This window comes from Apteryx mantelli, chromosome 5, assembly GCF_036417845.1.
Source record: "Apteryx mantelli isolate bAptMan1 chromosome 5, bAptMan1.hap1, whole genome shotgun sequence".
NCBI lineage: Eukaryota > Metazoa > Chordata > Aves > Apterygiformes > Apterygidae > Apteryx > Apteryx mantelli.
In genome coordinates this window covers 85,024,976-85,043,518 of record NC_089982.1, presented here as the reverse complement: position 1 = coordinate 85,043,518, position 18,543 = coordinate 85,024,976, and the positions used below count along the sequence as shown (strand labels likewise).

The following is an 18,543-nucleotide window of genomic DNA, read 5'->3' as shown; positions in this document are numbered from 1 at the left end:
TGCCACCACGCAACGCTGAAGAGCGTGGTTTTGTCCTCTTGATGACCTTTTTGTAGGTGTTGGAGAGTGGCTACCCAGGATGCTACTAGCCTTCTTTGCTGCTAGGGTGCTGCTGGCTCACATTCAACTTGCTGTCCACTAAGATTCTCCTGGTCCTTTTCTGTAGAGCTGCTCCCCAGCCAGTCTGTCCCCAGCCTATATTTTTTTCATAATCTTTGTTTGCCCAAAGGATGTAAATCCTACAGCAAAATCTAAAGACTACCCTCATAAGGCTTTTCTGTCACTAAAAACTTACTGTAAAGAGCAGATCTTGCAGCACATCCTGGAGGTGGTTAAACCCACACGTTTTGGAATCAAGAATGGAGTCGTTTTTAAACTGCCCTTGCTAGCACTACTGCAATAAGTAGTTATAAGTCTGTTTAAGCTTTTGAATTTTAAACTGCATCTGCTTATGGGCTTTTGTGTAGTCTATTGGGGTAAGTAATAACTTAATCACACAGTGCTGGCTTGAACTAATGGTGCAACTAGAAAGGTAAACCAAATGTATTGCTATGTCTGGAAACTGCAGAGGGAAATAAATAGAAAATCTTGAGATTTCTGGTGCTGCAAATAAAATGTTTGCTTAATTACTGCTTCATGTGAATGTCAGCTGAGTGATGCACTTTGTGTCACATTTCTAATGTATAGAAATTGCCAATTTCCTAGATTACTTATGACACAGAATCAATAAAACATTGCTGTGTCAGCCTTTAGATGCATCCTGCTTAAAGGAAGATTGTTTGTAGTATTTTTTAGCAGAGGATCTTTTTAGGGATAGAACTAAGTTATATTTGCATTTATACAATTGAAACAAAAAAAGCTCAGAGGTTTAGAAATGAACAAAGCAATGCCATATCTGTCTCTGTGTATCTCTTTATGAATCTTGGAAAAATACTATCGCCTGCCCTTCTTTCCTTCCTTCCTATTTAGCTTTAACTGGGCCATGGGAGTTTAAGTAAAAATCCTAATTAGTGGAGGGCTATTACTGATACTGAAGCTGTTATTGAAGAATGTCTATTTTCACAATGGCCAAATAATATAAAATAAAAGATTTTGTTGCGTACTGTGTAATATTTCTGGCCGTCATAGCTCTGTAGCTTTTACGGAATGGGCCCTATTTATACCTGTAATAGCAGATATTTAGTGAGCAAGCTTCTACCATCTTGCTGAAAAATAAGTTTTTATTCTGATGGTATTTTACCTCTTGAGGAACTGGCAGTTGTTGGAGATTGGCTTTGAACTGAAACTTTGATCTGGCTTGCCAGGCCTGGAGAAAGAAAACATCATGGTAGCAACTTGGGCTGCATGTTGAATTCAGGCTTCTCTTAAAGTAACTTGTTCCAGCATAAATTTGTTGGGTGTACCCCGAAGCTTGGATGATCTTTATACAAATAAAGTTCATAGTCATTTAATTTATCTCAATATTGTTCAGTTCAGAGCAGTGTACATCAAAAAAAAGGAAATAAAACACTGCTGCCCTCTGATCTTGCTCCAAAAAGCAAGTGACTTGAAATAGGATTTTCCTCAGTGGCAGTTTTCTGTGACACATCAGTTGGTATTCTCAAAACATTTTTAGTCGTCTAAAGACTGCCCAGAATCTGGTAGGTGATGTTTAAAGACTTCACGGAAAACTGAAAATAAAGTATGTATTTATGCTTTTATATAACACTTCTTATGAACTTTGGTTTAAAAAACTGTCTCAGTTGGCTTGAATACATTCCTGCCATGCCAGAATTTCCAAAATACAGAGGCTAAAGAGGCTCTTTGACTTCTGGGAGCTGTAGGTAATAAGTTAGTGGATTATAAAAAGTGGCATGTGCCATTGAGTTAAAACTATACTATAAAAGTGCTCTTTAGGATAAAACTAACAATCAAATTAGGTATGCTTAGTGAAATTTTATTTTAAATGACTCTTTCCAGTATGAAGATGAAGAAGCTGCTGAGGAATTCAAAATTTCCAGCTTTGTAGACATGGTTCGAGACTGTAGTCGAATTGGTATTCCATACAGCTGCCAAGGTGGGTTAGCTTGTTTTATGCTTAGCGTAAGCATTTTGCAGCATGCGATTCATGTAGTTCAGTGAATGAAGACTTCCTTGTCTTTGGTAAGCAATCACGATTAATATGCCATTGGTGTTTTTTTGTTTTGTTTTGTTTTTAACTTAAGAGTTGTGTTTCTTTTTGAAAAATGTAAGCTGTTAGACTTCATCTAAAGAGTGAACGCTCATAGCATGAGGCAAAGAAATAATTTGCATTCCGAGAAGTGTGTTCTACTACGTACAGAAGTTCTCTGTTCAGATGGGAGCTTCGGATAAGTACTTCTTTATGTAGGGAAAGAATAAACATTTTGTTATGCAAGTTTCCTTTTTTAGCGCTGAAAAGACTGGACTGCATGACTTCCTGTTATGATCTGTAGCCAGCCTTGCAGTCTGAACAATGTAATCTTATATTGTTTAGTAAAGTGTACTTTGTGGTATCCAAGCAGTGAATAATGCAAAAGCAGTGCATGCAGTGCTTTGCTGTCTAACATGCTTGGGTTTTTGAGCCATAGCAGGTGAAATACAAATTTAAAAAAAAGTGATTTTTTTTTTTTGTTTTGTTTTGTTTGTTTTGAACTACGCAAGTTCAAACCAAGCTAATTCAGTTAGCTTTGGTTTCTCACCAGCTCCACATGTACTCTCATAGCTTAGCTATGAGCTTAGAATCTGGAAACTTTTTTAATTGCTTCTCTTGAGGGAAGAAGTGGTATGCCCTAATTGCCTGGAAAATCATTAATTTGCAAGGAGAAGGAGTATCTTTTTCTAGGCTGATAGCGGAAAAAAAGGGACAAAGTTTGAGGTGGAGAAAGAAACGATTCTTCAAATACTACCTTCTTCACCAAAATCTATTCTTCAGTTAAAGATCTTAAATTGTATGAACAAAGAGAATAATTGAGGTCCTTTATTAGAATCTCAGAGCAACTGTAACATCTCATAGAAAGTTAATAAACTGTCAGTGTTTGAGATCTGTGGAATCTGTCTTTTGCAGGTCATCTACAGATATTTGATATGTTCATTGTTGAAAAGTGGCCAATAGTGCAGGCTTTTGCACTTGAAGGAATTGGGGGTGATGGCTTCTTTACAATGAAATATGAAGTAAGTAGTTATGTTTTCCATTTTCTTTCCTTTCCATTCTTAAGCAGAAATAGTGTCATGGAATAATTTAGATTGGAAAGTACCTGTTGAGATCATCTAGTCCCAACCCACTGCTTGAAGGAGGGCCAACTTCTAAGTTACATCAAGTTGCTCAGGACCTTGTCAAGCTGAGTTTTAAATGTCCAAGGATGGAGATAGATACCACACACTCACTGAGAGACTGGAATGGGCTATGCAACATTCTGTCCTGGATCGACAATTCTTCTCCCCCCCCCCAGCCCCTCCCCGCCATGATTTAGAACATTTTTTCTCATCTTCTAGACTTAGAACCTCCTCTGCCAATAACAGAAAAATGCTAGGTCTGCTAGATGGTGATAGAACTTCAAGAGCAGTGTAAGAGAAGCTGTTTAGTCACCGATGCTTTAAAATAAGCTAAGTGACTATTTTTGTGTCATTGGTTCTGCCACAACAAATATATCTGGTTTTCTCTCACGCATTATATATTCTTGGGTCATTATGGCCTGCTAAATAGGGTAATAGTCAAGATTTTGGATGATGCTTCTAGTTCTAACAAGGATTTGCTGTTCCACTGTGGGCAACTTGCACCATTTGGTTTTCCTATTTATTAAGTATACTGTAACAGCATCTTCAGAGGAAAGCTGCATGTTTAAGTATTTGAAGTTTCTTTCATTTCATTTTCTGGGACCTCTGCCACAGAAATGCAGATGTCCTGTTCTTTTTGTCACTCCTCCATTTTTACAGCTGGAATGTTCTTTTTTGATTGTCAGAATTCAAACAAAAGCAAGAAATTAATATTGCCATTTTTTAAAGAGTTTCATCACATGCAATACTTGCACACTTGCTCAGAACTCCTCTGTGAGTTAGTGTTCCTGTCTCTTCCTGAGCTCTGTACTCTTCCCCCTGAAATCTTTCTCTGTGCTTTATTTCTTCATTTCATTACCAGTACTGTAGTAGTATTGTTGTCTGAACGTGTCAAAATCATTAGATACAAAGCCTAAATAGGTAAATATTCTTGTGGAGGTCTGACTAGGTATAAGTAGCTCTTCCCAGTGGTCTGAAATTAGTCAATGAAAATTTGCATGAATTTAGTGGGAGCTGTTTGGGACTTAAGTGTAACCCTAGCACGATTTGCTTCATGATTCTGTGGAAGCTTTGGGAAAATCCGCAGCTGCTATGTGTAGTGATACCTTAGTAAAGGCAGAGCCCCTTCCGTTTCATTGCGAAGGGCAGTACTGCCCTCATGGCACTCTTGCAGCCTTAAAAAGGAGCGATGCAGGTTCTTAGGAATCTGTTTTTTCAGAGTATGTGTGTTAACTCTCACATTTCAGCCAAGTTCCAGCTTGAGCTCTTGCTTTCTTCCCCCTTAAAATCATAAGGGGATTTCAAGTGGGAAGTGGCATTCTTAACTTTTTATGTAACTGCTTATGCATGATTATCTGTTAAGCAGCTGCTGTATATCACAGATGGGGGGGAAAAACTGATCTCTTCTTTTTTAAGTATGGTTGGGATTGCTGTAAAGGATCTAAAAATTAATACTGTTATGATTAGTAAAAGGGAGTGTTCCTAATGTGTTTTTAGCTCTTCAGACTTACCTTCCCTCTGCTATGCATTCCATGTTCCTAGAGTTCAAAATAATCTGATGATAAATTACAAATTTTATTTTTGCTGTTCTAAGGGTACTTCCTGTCTTCTACAAAAATGTAGCAGCTAAGAACTGTTTCCTGTGTTTTGCGGTAGAGCAAACATTATATGAAGTCACAGTTGGTCAAGATGCTATAATCCAGAGAATTTGCTGTATCAATAGTTGAAGAGAAGCCATGTCCTGGAAATCTTTATTGCCTCATCTCATCATACAAGTAGTTGGAATAACTGTGTAAAAAAAGTGGTTTAAGCAAATTCCAGTCAGTGATGCAATTTGAATTAATTGGTTGGGGCAACCCTGTAAATGCAGAAGTTACTTGGATACGAGTGTCCCTTAAGAATACATTCCTGAATAGTCTTCATAGGCATCTTGAAAAAAAGCAATGCTGCTTGCTAAGTTAGTCTAGTATTGCTGAAATTTACATTACGCTTACTGTAAGAATTGACTAGCATGTAAGGACTAGTAACCTTGGAATCCCTTTCTTGGGAAACTTAATCTTTCCCTTCTGGCTGCACCAGCTGATGTCTTTCTTGGCTTTTATTAATTATATTCAATTTTGAGAAGCTTTTGGGGAAATGATTTGTTTGAAAGATGCAAACAAAACTTTACATGTACTTTAAACTGTCACTTGAGCTGATGAGTCTCTCCAGTGTCCATAACATTTGCATCAGATTTGGTCGATTCTTTTGTAACCGGTACTGTAAAAATACTTCAGGCTTCCCAGAGCTAAGGAGGACTCTCAGGTATGCTGCTAGTCCGTTTCAGTGCAACGCAAACCTGTATCTGTGGCATTCTTTGTGGCATTTTTCACGGAAATACGTTTAAAATATTTTTCAGTTAATGGATGTCAGCGTTGATCTGTGGAAAACATACAGCAAAATGGATCCTGTTTCCCTGGAGGACTTGCTCTTTGAGGTAATGTGGGTGAAATCTGCTGGGCCAACTACTGGTCCGTTTGCATGTCTGCTGAGCAAAATTGTTGGTTTTTTTTTTTTTTTTAAAGAGTGTTTGCAGACTTAATCTGTACACTGTGGACTGCAGGATCTTGCAGGGTCTCTTTCCTTTCCTGACCCCATCCACAAAGTCTGCACAACTTCTGTAGAACAACAAAATAGCTTGTCTTGGATTCTGTAAAATTCTTATAATTCCTTAAAATGGCTAAAATTCTCCTAAAAGATGGTGTGGATATTCTTTAGGCCATAGGACTGTGTACAGAGTATAAAACGTTGGGAATGTTTGTGTTTCAGTCCTCCCTTGTGGTAAGGGGAAAAAAATCCACTTTAACATACAACCATTATTCCAGGAGAAAACGCTTCCATGAGCTAGTTTAAGTGGATAACAGTGACACACAGTGGCAGCACTGATGCTTCGTGAAATGCAAACATGCACTGTTGAGTATTCCCTTGTTGTAATGAGGGGTTTGATCTCGATGCTAGAAACGAAAGGAATATGTGTATATTAGTAGAGGTTATTTGTCTCTAAATTCAGTTTTGAGAACTCATGTAATTTCTGCCTGCTCCTTCTAATTCCTTGTATTTCTTCAGTTCTTCAAAACAAGAAGTTGTTTCAACCTGAACTGGTTTCGGACAAATTTTTGCATTGGTGGCTATCCCTTGTCTAAATGTAGTTCAGGTATTCAGGAGTAATGGTTGTAGCTTTTTCTTCAGTTTTCTAGCTTAGCAGCAAAATAGGCTTCTAAAATGTAGCAAGGTCATCAGGAAGTATCCTTTATTAATAAAATATGGGTGGGTTTCCAACCTATTGGGTTGTTGTAACTACTGCTTAATGAAAATTTAAAAATCATGTTGTTTAATACAGATGATTTAAAAAACATCAAACTTTATACGGCTGTCAGTCTAATAGTCACGCTGCAAGATACTTCTTTTACTCCTTTCCCGTGGAAGTGGGGGAAATGTTACGTTAAGGATTCAGTTTGGAGTACAGATAGATGTTCGGGATTATTTTTTTGTACCTGATACATCTACTCTGTAGCAGACTTATTTCTACTATTTTAAAGGTTTTCTTGAGGGTGAAAGTTGTTAAATTGACTTCAGATTTTCTGAAAAAGGTTAACAATAATGGATGGGGTTTTCATACTACTCACTTCACAGAAATTGGTAATTTTAAAAATGATTCATTTTCCCAGTAAGGATATAGTTGGGTGTACTTTAAGAGCATTTGAAGTTCAGATATGCGTTCATATATTTTTTTTCTTTTTTGGTTAATGCAGCTTTGCTGTCAGGAAATTCTGATTCTAACTCTACTTGGGATTTGAAAGAATTAATGTTCTGTACAATATGGGCATGTTCCAAATAAGCTGACAAAAATGCTTTAGCTCTTAGTTTCTATGAAAAACATATTTGAGGCTGGAATGTTCTGCAATGATAGCTTCTCCCCCTAAATGTAAACCTTAATTTTAAACCACTAATATAGCCTTTATTATTATTTTAGAAGGCTTGCGAGATTTCATCAGGATTCACCGTCTACATTTCATTCATTACTACATTAATGAAGTGGTTGAAAAGAAATACTGTATAATATTCATGCAACTGCTAGAATTATAATTCCGGTTTGCTTGTTATGTGTTTGAAAAACACTTCCTAAAATCAGGATGTCTCTCTCCTTCGAAATTAATATGTGACAAGCAGTGAAATTAATCTGGCGAGCATTTTAAAATTTTGTAGTTCTGTAAGGTTCCTGCTTTATCAGCATGACACACTCTTTTGTTTTTGCTTCTCTGGTTTTTTTTTTTTTTTTTTTTTTTTTTTTAAGTTGAATATGATTCTTACATGTGGGTCATCTTAATTTCCATCCTCTGCTTTAGTGAGGTGTAACTGGTATTTTCTTTTCGGGGGGGGGGGGAGGGGAGTGTGTGTGTGTAAAATACATGTATCTTTTTTTTTTTAACAAATGCAGGTGAAGAAATGCCTGTTTGCCAGTTGAACATCATGAGCTTCCCAAACTCCCCACCCTGTTCCTCATCTTCCATCCCTAAGCTCATTTATTAAATCTACTTCAGAACCATGTACAGATTTAAAAACAAAAATTAAATCTATCCATGTGCTCATTTTGAAAGTCTTATTGGAAATGTGAGGTCCAAGTTATGAATGATCTCAAAACAGTGTACTCTTAGATTAAAAGCAGTTAGTGGATGGAAGGCTCTGTCCCTTTTCCTACCTCCTCTCCTGGAAAAACAAACAAACAAACTAAAAGACCCCAAACAAAATACCCTCAGCCCCTTCCCCCTGGAAGACCTTAACTTTTAGAAGATATTTACCTTTGTTCACTTTCTTACTGTCTCAGTGGTCAGGTTGTGCTTTACACTGCGTAGTGGAATATAAGCTATGTTGTTCTAATATAACTTGAGTTCATTCAATAACACGGCTGTGACTTCCTCTCTCTGGTATCATGCGTGCTGTAATGAATACACATTGAATATTTTTCTTCCAGGATTTAATGACTTTTGAACACCAGTGGACCAGCTTTTTTGCTAATTTTGATACTGAAATTCCTTTCATTCTGGAGCTATCAGAATCTCAGGCGGGGGAGGTATGTTTACTTGAGAAGGTCTTTGAAATGCCAGTGTCCTTGCAGAAGTAGTAATAAATATCCAGCATAAGTAATAGTAGGATATAAGTATCAATTATACTTATAATAGTAAAATACTAATAATAGTAATAAGTATTCAGCATTTTTGTCCCCCTCCGTATCCCATCTCTCCTTTCACGTTTGAGGAGTAGAATCCTAATTTTAAGCTTGTTTTTTTAAAAGTTGACAACTCACCTTACTTACTGTGTGGTGTGACAACTTTGTAACTCAAGGTTGACTGTTTGTTCACTGATAATGAAATTTAGTTGTTTCATGTGCGCACAAGAAATCCCTATTTGTAGGTGGATCTAATCTCATTTTGGTGGGAGCTTCTGCGTGTGCATTTCCTGACAAGCTGAGGTTGCCCATGTCAAGTTTCAAACATTATCAGTGATAATATATAGAATAGGGTAAAAATAGTACAGTGCATCTGCTTATAGGTTTTTGGGGGGGTAGCTGCTGTCTGTTTTCAAGCAAATGTGAGACTAATGGTGTTTGAGGTTTTTTCTGGAGGTTGGGAATAGTTTTGAGCGCTGAGGAGTTTTCAGGCTTGTTCTTAATGACAGTGATATCTCGCACTGTCCTTTCATGTACTTGTTAATCAGAATGCGTTTTTCTTCTTCACAGCCTTTCAGAAGTTATTTCAGTCATGGGATGATTTCGAGCCATATAACAGATAACAGGTATTACTCATCATCTCACTGTGAAATTGTGATCTCGCTTGTATCTCAATATGTTATTTCCATATCTCTGATGTCATAAGAATGCTGCGGTTTCGTTACATACATAATGTTGATATGCTTGAAATTGTCAATATTGTGCATTCATGCTCAGATGTTTAAATAAACTCGTGGATGTATTAAACAGGATAGCCCTGTTTGAAAACTTGGCTGTATGTTTTCATGTTACTCAAAAACAATTCCAATATGAAAGTTGAAGAAATCAATATACTTTTGTGTGCCACAGTACCCACAAGATCAATGCTTAAAAGCAGACCAGTTTAAAAAAAGATCTTAAGTTGCTGAATACAAGTCACCTTTATTTTATTTCAGCACAGTCATAAGTGAGAGGGGAAGGCTGGTTGTCATATGTTGCAAAAGCAAGCATTCTGCTGTTTTGAGCTAAATAAAGGTTGCTTAGCTACTTAAATGTCTCTGTAGATTAGTATTTATTTGGAAATACAGTGGAGTTCAGTGTCCTTTATTGTTTTCAGCATCCTATCTTTCTTGCACTTAATTAAAAGAAAAACCTTGACCTTGCCAGTTGAATCTTGGGCCCAAAGCCAGAATAAAAACCAAAACAGTTTTGCTTAATTCCAGTTACTTATTTCAGGGTTTTCCACAATGAGAAATTTTAAGCTACTCAAGTCTTCAAGGCAATTTGCTTTAAAAAAAAAAGAAAAAAAGAAAAAGAAAACAAAACAAAACAACCCAAAACCCCACTTCTAATAGCAAGGTCTTACAATCCAGTCTGCTGCTTATCATTTGAGAAATAGCTTTGAGATATGTTGTTGTATACAAAAGAAATTAGAATCTTGTGAATTCAAAAATTTTTTTTAGTGTGGAACTTGATCTATGCAATGAAGTTTTCTGTGGCTTCAGTCTTTGCATCTGTTTTGGGGATTTGGGTTTTTTTGTTTTTGATGTATTCTTTTAGTGAAAAATTCAGTAGGTATTCCATCAGACTTGAAAGCCTCAATTTCCTATGTTATTTGTAAGTTTTCTTCTAGTATCGTGGTGCTGATGGTTTCTTTTTTCCTTAGCCCTAGCCGGCAGCCTTTTGTTCTGTTTGGTAGCCACTCAACTAAAGAAAACTTGAACTCTGGTAACTTTAATTTTCCATCGGAAGGACATCTGGTTCGAAACACTGGCCTTGGTGGAAGCACTGCTAAGCATATGGTGAGATTTTAAAATAATTATCTGATATTTTTAAGCAGTTTATTGTTATTTCCTTCATATTTTTTTTTTGTGTCTAGAAAGCACTTATTTTTCATGAGTTAAATACCCAATGTTTAACATACAAAACCATAGTTATCTTAACATCTAATCAGTCAATTTAAGGAAAATTTTCCTTTCTCTCTCTCTCTTTCTCTCTCTCTCTCTCTCTCAACGTACAGTGGATATTTATTCATGGGCTGCTGAATGACTTTTTTTAATTCTATTTTGAAAAGGCTTTTTTTAAACAACTCTGCTGCTCTAAATGTGTGGGGAAATGTTTCTGATGACCCTTGACCTAGCCCTAACATGAGAATTTTCCTAATGGTAGTATATGATATATTAACTATGACACATGTAATTTAGTTGAATGAGAGTTGTTTCTTAAAAAGAAAAGATGCTTTTTTGACAATGACTTTGTAAATATACAACGCATTTTGGAATTTGGATACACGTGTGTCTGTGTTTCAGCAACCAAACAGTTCACGAAACTCTGAAAATTCTTCTAGTGCTCAAAAGAATGTTAAGATAAAGTTGTGAGATTAACTTGTTTCCATTTTCAAGTAAAAGTTTGGTTTTAAAACATATCATGAGGTCGATGGCTTGTTGCCCTACTGCGCAGGGGACGTAACTGGGGAAGCGACCCCAGGGAATTCAGATCCTCTGGCTGGCTGGGCTGGGTGCATCGAGAAGGTAACTCACAGCGAAGGAGGAGAGGTAGCGTGCAGATTGCGTTGTGCAGTTCTCCCTGCCAGCCGATCGCCATGGGCTGCAGGAGTGTCCGTCAGTTGTGCGAGTCAGAAGTCTGTTCTGTTGAGTAGATGGATGTGGCTTGTTGAATACAGGTCATCATGGAATGAACGTATGATTGAAGGAATGATTTTGGTGATCTTGTCATGACATTTCATACACGGCTGCCTTGAGGATGGACACATTACATGGGTCAGAGGCCCAAAAAAGGATCATATTAGCATTCCAGTGAAATCTCATCCTCCATTTTCTGCTCTAACACTATTTCTGTGCAGACACTTCCAATTTTTTCCCCTTTTTAAAATTCCAGTTAAGTCCATTTGATACCTTTCATAATTCAAGTGAAATTTTTTTCTGGTGCAGTACCTGTCCCATCAGTTGTTCTCAGATTCTGACACTGTTCTTAAAAAGATGTTTTTTTTAGAGATACAGGTGCCATTGTTTTAATGGAGTGTCTCGAAAACAGTAAATAAGATCAAGTGTGAGCATTCTTGTGGGAACCTGACACTCTTTCCTTTTCTTGAGAAGAGCAGTTGACATGCGAAATTGAAAACATGTTCTTAACACTTACGCAGTTCAGAGCTCATCTTCTTTCCAAAGCTTTTGAACCATTCAGGTCAAGTCAAAAGTGAAATATACCTTTGAAAACGTAAGTCACTTTTTAAAAATCCAGTTGGTCCCGTGTTGTGCACTCCCTGTAGTATGTCAGTTTTTAGAAAACTTAGGGGGAAACTTAGTTTATTGTTAATTATTGCACTTTTTCTTTTTTTTCTTTTTTACTGAGATGTTTTTGTTTCTCATTAATACTGACAACTAGGTAGTGCAGTGTGTATCTCCAAAGGGACCTCTGGCTTGTTCAAGGACCTATTTCTTTGGAACCACTCACATTCCTTTCCTGGGTAAGTGTATTAAGAATATCAAGCAGTCATTTAAGGCAATTCTTCTTGTTGTTTATTTAAGATTGTGTTGATTAAAATGTGGTTTTGATTCCTTTGAGTGTTATGCCATGCAGTGTTTATTCAGTGCTAGATACTGCATAATTCCATAGGCAGTACATAAAATCTTGGCAGAACACTGTTCTGTGGCACGTCCTACCTTCTTGTGTGAAAATCTGCCAGATATTCTCAAAGAATGATTCAAAAGTATTCCTGTATTTTTTTTTTATTTGTCCCAATATTTTAGGGGAAAAAAAGTACTATGCAGGTGGTCAGATACTGAAAAAGGTTGCTCAGGGGGGTGTGGAGCTTTCGTCTTTGGAGGTATTCAAGAGTGTATTGGACAAGCCCATGAGCAGCCTGATCTAGCTGGGCCTGCTTTGAGCAGGATGCTGGACTAGGTGACCTCCAGAGGTCCCTTCCAACCTAAATTATTCTATGATTATATGACAATATTAATCTTTTTCCTGTGAAGTTCTTAGTGTGACAGTATTAAGCTAGCTCTGAGTGTGCAGTTGGACCAGGTGACCTTCAGAGGTCACTCTAAACACAACGTAGAGGAAGTTTCAAGAAGTGGATGTGTATATACATCAGAATGCAATAGGAAGGTAAAGAGCACCTTGGGAGTACAGGGCTTTTACAAATAACATATACACGTTTGAGTTTGTGTTCATACAGGTCCATGGAAGAACACCCCTGAAACCTAGTAATTCAAAGTGATAGTTGTCAAAAAAAGAAAAAGAAAGAAAACAAAAGACTGCATTTTTTTAAAACAGTTTAGGGTAGAGAAAACTTGTGATTTTTATCCTTTATCATCTTGTTCCTGTTGAAAATTGAGTGTTATAATTCCACTCTTTCCTACTAAAAACAAACCATGTGAAGATTTTAAAAACAGTTTTATTACCCATTTTAAATGGCTGCATAAGTCTTTGGAAATCAGTCTCCTTAAGGTTACTATGTATTTTGAAACTATGTCCAGTTCAGAACCTATCTGAAGAGAATATGGTCAGAAGCTTAGAAGCGTGTGTTAGCTGGTCATGATTTTCCTGGGCATCCAATAAAGGCCATTGCAGGAGACAGGATACAGCATGACGGAGATCTTGGATCTGACCTACAGCAGCTGTTCTTATGGCATGCAGGTCTTAAAACCTTTGCCATAGTATGTACTGGCTGTACTGATACAAGTTACAGTCTGAGAGGTGGGGTTTTTGTTTTGTTTATGTGTGTGTGTGTGTGTATATATATGTATATATAAAAAATGTACAGACAAGCTGAAGTTAATATAAACAGCATCTTTGGTAAGTAGCACAAAGATGCACAGTAGAAACTTTATGCCTGAAGAGTTCTGTTCTTCTCTCTTCCAGAAGTGCCTAAAGCGAACAGATTTCATTTTTGTTTGTGGTTTTTTTTTGCAGGAAATGACAATGAGGTGCACAAGAAAGCTGAGCAAGTGTAAGCTGCCAACTTTTTCCTTACCCCTTCACCCTTTCAACTTCGTAGCAATAGCTCCAAAAGCCCTTTTAGCAAGCAGCAGCCGTTAGCATTTGCAGTGCAACGTTTTTCTTTGGAGTAGTGTGAATGTGAGACGGTTTCAAAGGATGTTAATGAACAAACTGGGAATTGTTACTTAAAGTGACATCCCTTCAGCTTTAAAATGACATTTGAAAGGAAGTGTTAGTAGACTTTGCCCAAAAAATTTGGGAAACTTTTTTTTTATCTTAACACTCATGTTAATCATTTTTAAATGTTTAATGCCCCTAAACTGAGGGTGAACGTATCTGTAACTGAATGGGAGTGTGTTCCATGGATAGAAGTAAAAGTAGTTTTTATGCTAGTTTCATTAAGTTAAACGATGTATAAGAATTACCATTTTTAGTGAAAATGCCAGCAGGGAGCACTCCAACTGGCATAGAAAGTTTACTATTTTAAAGATGAGGTAAAAACCAACTTCTGAAGTTTCTTGTTAGTAACCTATGCAGCTTCTTCACATTTTGACCTTCACAAAATAACACTTTGTTTACTCATGTTGATGTCCACTTTTATGCGTGTCCTAGATACTTGTCCACATTTAAGAATGTGGTAGGTAATCTGCTTTGGTGCTGCTCTGTCTCAGTCAATGACAACTCTAGACCTTTTCTTAGAGATTTTGTCCTCCTTGCTCAGTTAGGAAAATTTCAGGAGCCTCTTGTTGCTTCTGCTGAGAAGCTACCTGCAAACCTGCATGGCAGGTTAGAGAAATGTTAAAGATATGTCAGAGGAACTGGTAGCGGTGACTTTTTATGCTAAGTACTGTTGACTTATGATAATTGTGGTACTCCAAAGCATAAATGTGAAGTTACTAGACTGAGCAGCAGAATTTTCATTTTATATAACAAAGACAACTTGGACAGAGGGTAATTTTGCTTAGGTATACATTCTGCACAAACATCTAGAGTATCTCTTTGTCCTAATTTTAAAAGACTTTGTACTAAATAGAGTTCTAACCAAGATGACTAGAAAGGCTGTAAGCAAAGCAAGGGTCTGTTGATAATGAGAGACTATTTTTTACCAGAATATCCTTTTCCCAAAAGTGTCCCTCTATTGGAACAGCTGATCTAGTTGGACTAGAAAAAAGATTACCTTGCCTGGCAAACCTGGCCTCAAGATTTAGGAATTAGTATGCAGTGGGATTGTTTAACTTCTTTTTATGTTAGTATTTGCCAGTGTTTCTCAATGAAAGTGAAAAGTGGAAAGATACTTCATAAACATAACTCAGTCCAAATCTGGCTGTATTTAGGAAGTAGAACTGCAGCCTAGAATTGACTGCAAATTGACTGGGCGACTTTGAGGATCCTTGGGTTAAACGTTTTATTTTTTATTTTTTTTAACAAATACTGTTCTATGTTTTGAGTTGTTACAATTTTAAAACAGAAAGAAGTTAGAAAGCTATAACATTAACGCAAAGCACAGCCCATTGAGAGATCTCTTGCAAATATGTATGGGAATTTGAGTGAATATAGGAGCTTTTATGGAGTTAGGGTGAATTGCATGTTTCTTAATGAGTGTATTGAAAGCATAAATGAAATGTGTGTGTTCATGAAATCACATAGATCAAAAACAAAAACCAAAGAATAGTAGGAAGGCTTGGTGATTTTTTTTAAAATCTCTTGCTGTTATCAGAGATGTAGTTAGAAGAATAGGGTCTGCATAGGGCTTGTTTGAATTGTTTGTGGTGTTGTCTGTCCAGAAAGGCATCGGTGCATTTGGAGGTTCCTCCAGGTTGGGCCATCTTTGGGAGCTTCAGATGCTTTTTTGCATCCTTCAGAAATGCTTTGCATATGGCTTAAACGCTATATCCTTTTCCCTCCTTCCCTCCTTTCCTCCTTCCCTCCCTCAAAATCTGGCAGTTGCAGAGGAGTAGCAAGAGGAGTTAAAGTTTGGGAAAGTAGAAATATTCTGCCAATCTATTTATCTTCCTGTTCCAATGTAGCTGGAAGATAGAGACTATGGCTGCTTAGTCGGGCTGAGGTGGTTTTTGAACAATTTTGGAGCTATAAATACGTCAGGAGTTGTAACTCACTTCTGACTTTGCCTAATCTTCACCTCTTTCAGTACTATCCTTTCAGTTCTCTTTTAAAAGGAGAATTGGATTAAGCTAAGATGCAGATGTGCTCAAAAAGTTGCAGTGACTAGTTTGTTTTGTTATTTTTTCTGCTTGACATCCTTCAGAACAAGACATTCTCTGAAGTTGGTTCAGTCTGTTTTCTAGTCTTGCTTTTACAGAGTATACGGCTAGCACTCCATTTCTGTTTCAATATTTAGGTTATGATCCTCAATACAGTTCCAGTGAAAGTCAACAATAAAACATTTTTTTCCTGATTGCGATGAGAACAGGGTTACACTTGTGCCATGAGTTTATTTTTTCAAGGTATAGTTTAATCTGAGCAATTTACTTGCTCTAATTAATTTTTAAACTGGTATAATAGAGGTATGAAACTATTTATACACTTTTTTTGAACAAGGACCCCTTCCATATAAAGGAGTTCTGTGTTATGAGAGATAAAACTGCTCCTTTAAAAAGAGGAGGAGGCCAAACTCTGTCTGTCTAGTAAATGTTGTGTTTGTATTTCTCTTCAGTATGCTGTTGTCGCAAATATATACTGCTGTTGTAGAGGCTGTGCTTGCTGGCATTGAGTGCTATGCTAAAACTTCCACTGAATCCAAGGTAAATGAAGTGCTGATTCTGTACACTGTAACTGTTGATTTGGACTGCTTGCAATACAAGATTACGTGCAAACCAAAATGAAAAGTAAAACATTTGGGATAACTGTATAACATTGATGAAATTAATACCGTGGCCTCCAACCAGTCTCTCTGAATTCTGCTAAATGGGTGAAATTTCAGAGTATACCTAGCCTTATCTCTTTACAGTTGTTTCTCATCTCTCATGAATTTTCCAAACCTTGTAGTAAGGAAAATTAGAGGGAAGCCAAAGAACAAACTTTAGCCTGGTGCATCAGTGTGTTATCGTTTGGTGTATGGTCTCTGCTTATCTGATGGGTGCTCCTTTAGTTGCTGGGAATTCTAAGTATGGAAAAAGATACTCTATTCTTGATTTTTCATTTTTCAGGCAAAGGAGGTAGCAGAGCAGATGCTTATGTCTGTGTTGGATACCCTTCATTTAACACAACTCAAAACTGCATTACGGTATGTACTTTCAGATAACTTTTAGTTGATGTATTGTATCAATGTATTGGCTTCTTTGGCAAAGAAAATACGCAAAATCTTAATTTTTAAATTTAACTTGCATGACAGTTGAATTCCAAGACTTTTCATAATGCATTAAAACATTTTAAAATCAGGATAATTATTTCATTTTTCTTTTCCTGGTTTTAAACACTTAAGCTGTTGCTTTGCTGTAAACCTATTACTGCATGTTTTTGTATGTAAAGAAGTATAAAACACTTTTTTCACCAGTACAATTTCTGTTCTACAGCTCCAAAATCTCTTTTCACATTCAGGCTGTGAATAATCATGGAAGGTTTGTATCACCATCTTGCGTTTTTTTTCCCCTCATTATTGACTGTATAAAAAGTGCTAATTTAATAAGAGTTTATATTTTGCTGTCTCAGAGCTTCTGGAAAACCATTGCATTTGATTATTTTGTATAAGAGCAAGCACTACATGCTTTTGTGTATGAGACAGTTTAATGGATTTGTATCTTTATGAATCTGTAGAATCTTAGTAACGTTTAAAAATAATAGTAAAACATCTGCACAGAGCATTTTTATTAACTCTGTTAATGAGTAGAAGCAGCATGAGCCCATTAAGAGTTTCCATTTAAAAAAAAGTGCTTTTAACTTAGTTGACATCACAAACTTGTGCTTTTTTTAAATCCACATGCTGCCTAATTGACTGAAATGGCCTACACTGATGACAATTTATTTTAAAATGAAATAGCTTTTTTTGACTGTTATGAAGTCACTCAAAATGACCTGGTCTTTAAATATTTAATTATCATTATTGTTCTAGAATTACTCCATTAGATAATGAGGATAGCCTGAATTTGGTTAAAACGGTAAGTAAGCTGTTCAGTATTCTGCTTATTCATTTTATAAGAAAATAGAGCTTGCATACCTTTTTTTATGGGGCACGCTGAGCACCGTACGTATATTAATACAAATGTGAGGGGATAGATGAGAGGGGTTCTGGGAGAAGATGCTGAAACTGAGATAAGTCTGAGTTTTACAAGTGAAATTGGGTAGCAGAATTTGGAAGAAAACCTTAACATACAGTTATTGTCTCAAACTTTCTACTGCAATAACATAGAAGCACTGTTTTGGGAAGTTTGATACTTACTATCTTAACTTTACTTGAAATACTTCAAGTTCTCCTTTCTCTTCCTTTCCTGTGTGATGGCTTTAGGCATCTATGACAGTATTCGACATTCCAGACTTGCTCACAGGAAGAGGATGCTTGGGATCCGTAGTCTTTTCGGAATCCTTTCTAACGTCACAGATACACGTAAAAGAAAAAGGTAACTATTTTGATTTCAAACACTGACTTACTGTTAGATTTGTCATGGTGGAATAGTGAAAGGGCTTCCAATGGATGTTTTATTACTATCACCATTATGTTTTTAAGCTTTTTGGTTAATGAAAAGGCCTAAATGTTTTAGCTTGCTAGTAATCAAGATAAAGAGAGCTTCTCTAATCTCACTTAAAGGACTTGAATTTTTGGGCTAATGCTGATGCACAAAAGGATGAAGTGTAAGATTTCAATAACCTTCCCAAATTTCCTTCCGTCTCAGTGAATATTTTATACTGTATGAGGAAACTGAAGCAACACTTGTTCATCACTTTTGTGACACTCATTTCATGTGTTATATTTTAATTTCAGTTGCATTTTTATCTAGAAGAAATGAAACAAAAGCTAGGTTTTTTTTAAAGGGCTTTTAAAATACTTGCTTTTGGAACAATCTTGTATTTAACATACAGGGTACTGAATAATTTCCAGAACTTTA

The 18,543-nt window shown here is 36.6% G+C and overlaps 1 protein-coding gene across 1 annotated transcript in view; it reads left to right on the top strand.

Annotated features, from left to right (window-relative positions):
• The window catches only part of DNAAF9 (dynein axonemal assembly factor 9), a 78,835-nt gene that overhangs the window by 20,548 nt on the left and 39,744 nt on the right, over nt 1-18,543 (top strand). The window contains exons 5-17 of the mRNA XM_067297262.1: nt 1,960-2,056; nt 3,065-3,171; nt 5,672-5,749; nt 8,285-8,383; nt 9,050-9,105; nt 10,185-10,320; nt 11,924-12,005; nt 13,457-13,493; nt 16,158-16,245; nt 16,651-16,727; nt 17,017-17,061; nt 17,553-17,598; nt 17,946-18,057. Of these exons, the coding sequence (XP_067153363.1) occupies nt 1,960-2,056; nt 3,065-3,171; nt 5,672-5,749; nt 8,285-8,383; nt 9,050-9,105; nt 10,185-10,320; nt 11,924-12,005; nt 13,457-13,493; nt 16,158-16,245; nt 16,651-16,727; nt 17,017-17,061; nt 17,553-17,598; nt 17,946-18,057 (1,060 nt within the window). The remainder of the gene's footprint in view (nt 1-1,959; nt 2,057-3,064; nt 3,172-5,671; nt 5,750-8,284; nt 8,384-9,049; nt 9,106-10,184; nt 10,321-11,923; nt 12,006-13,456; nt 13,494-16,157; nt 16,246-16,650; nt 16,728-17,016; nt 17,062-17,552; nt 17,599-17,945; nt 18,058-18,543) is intronic.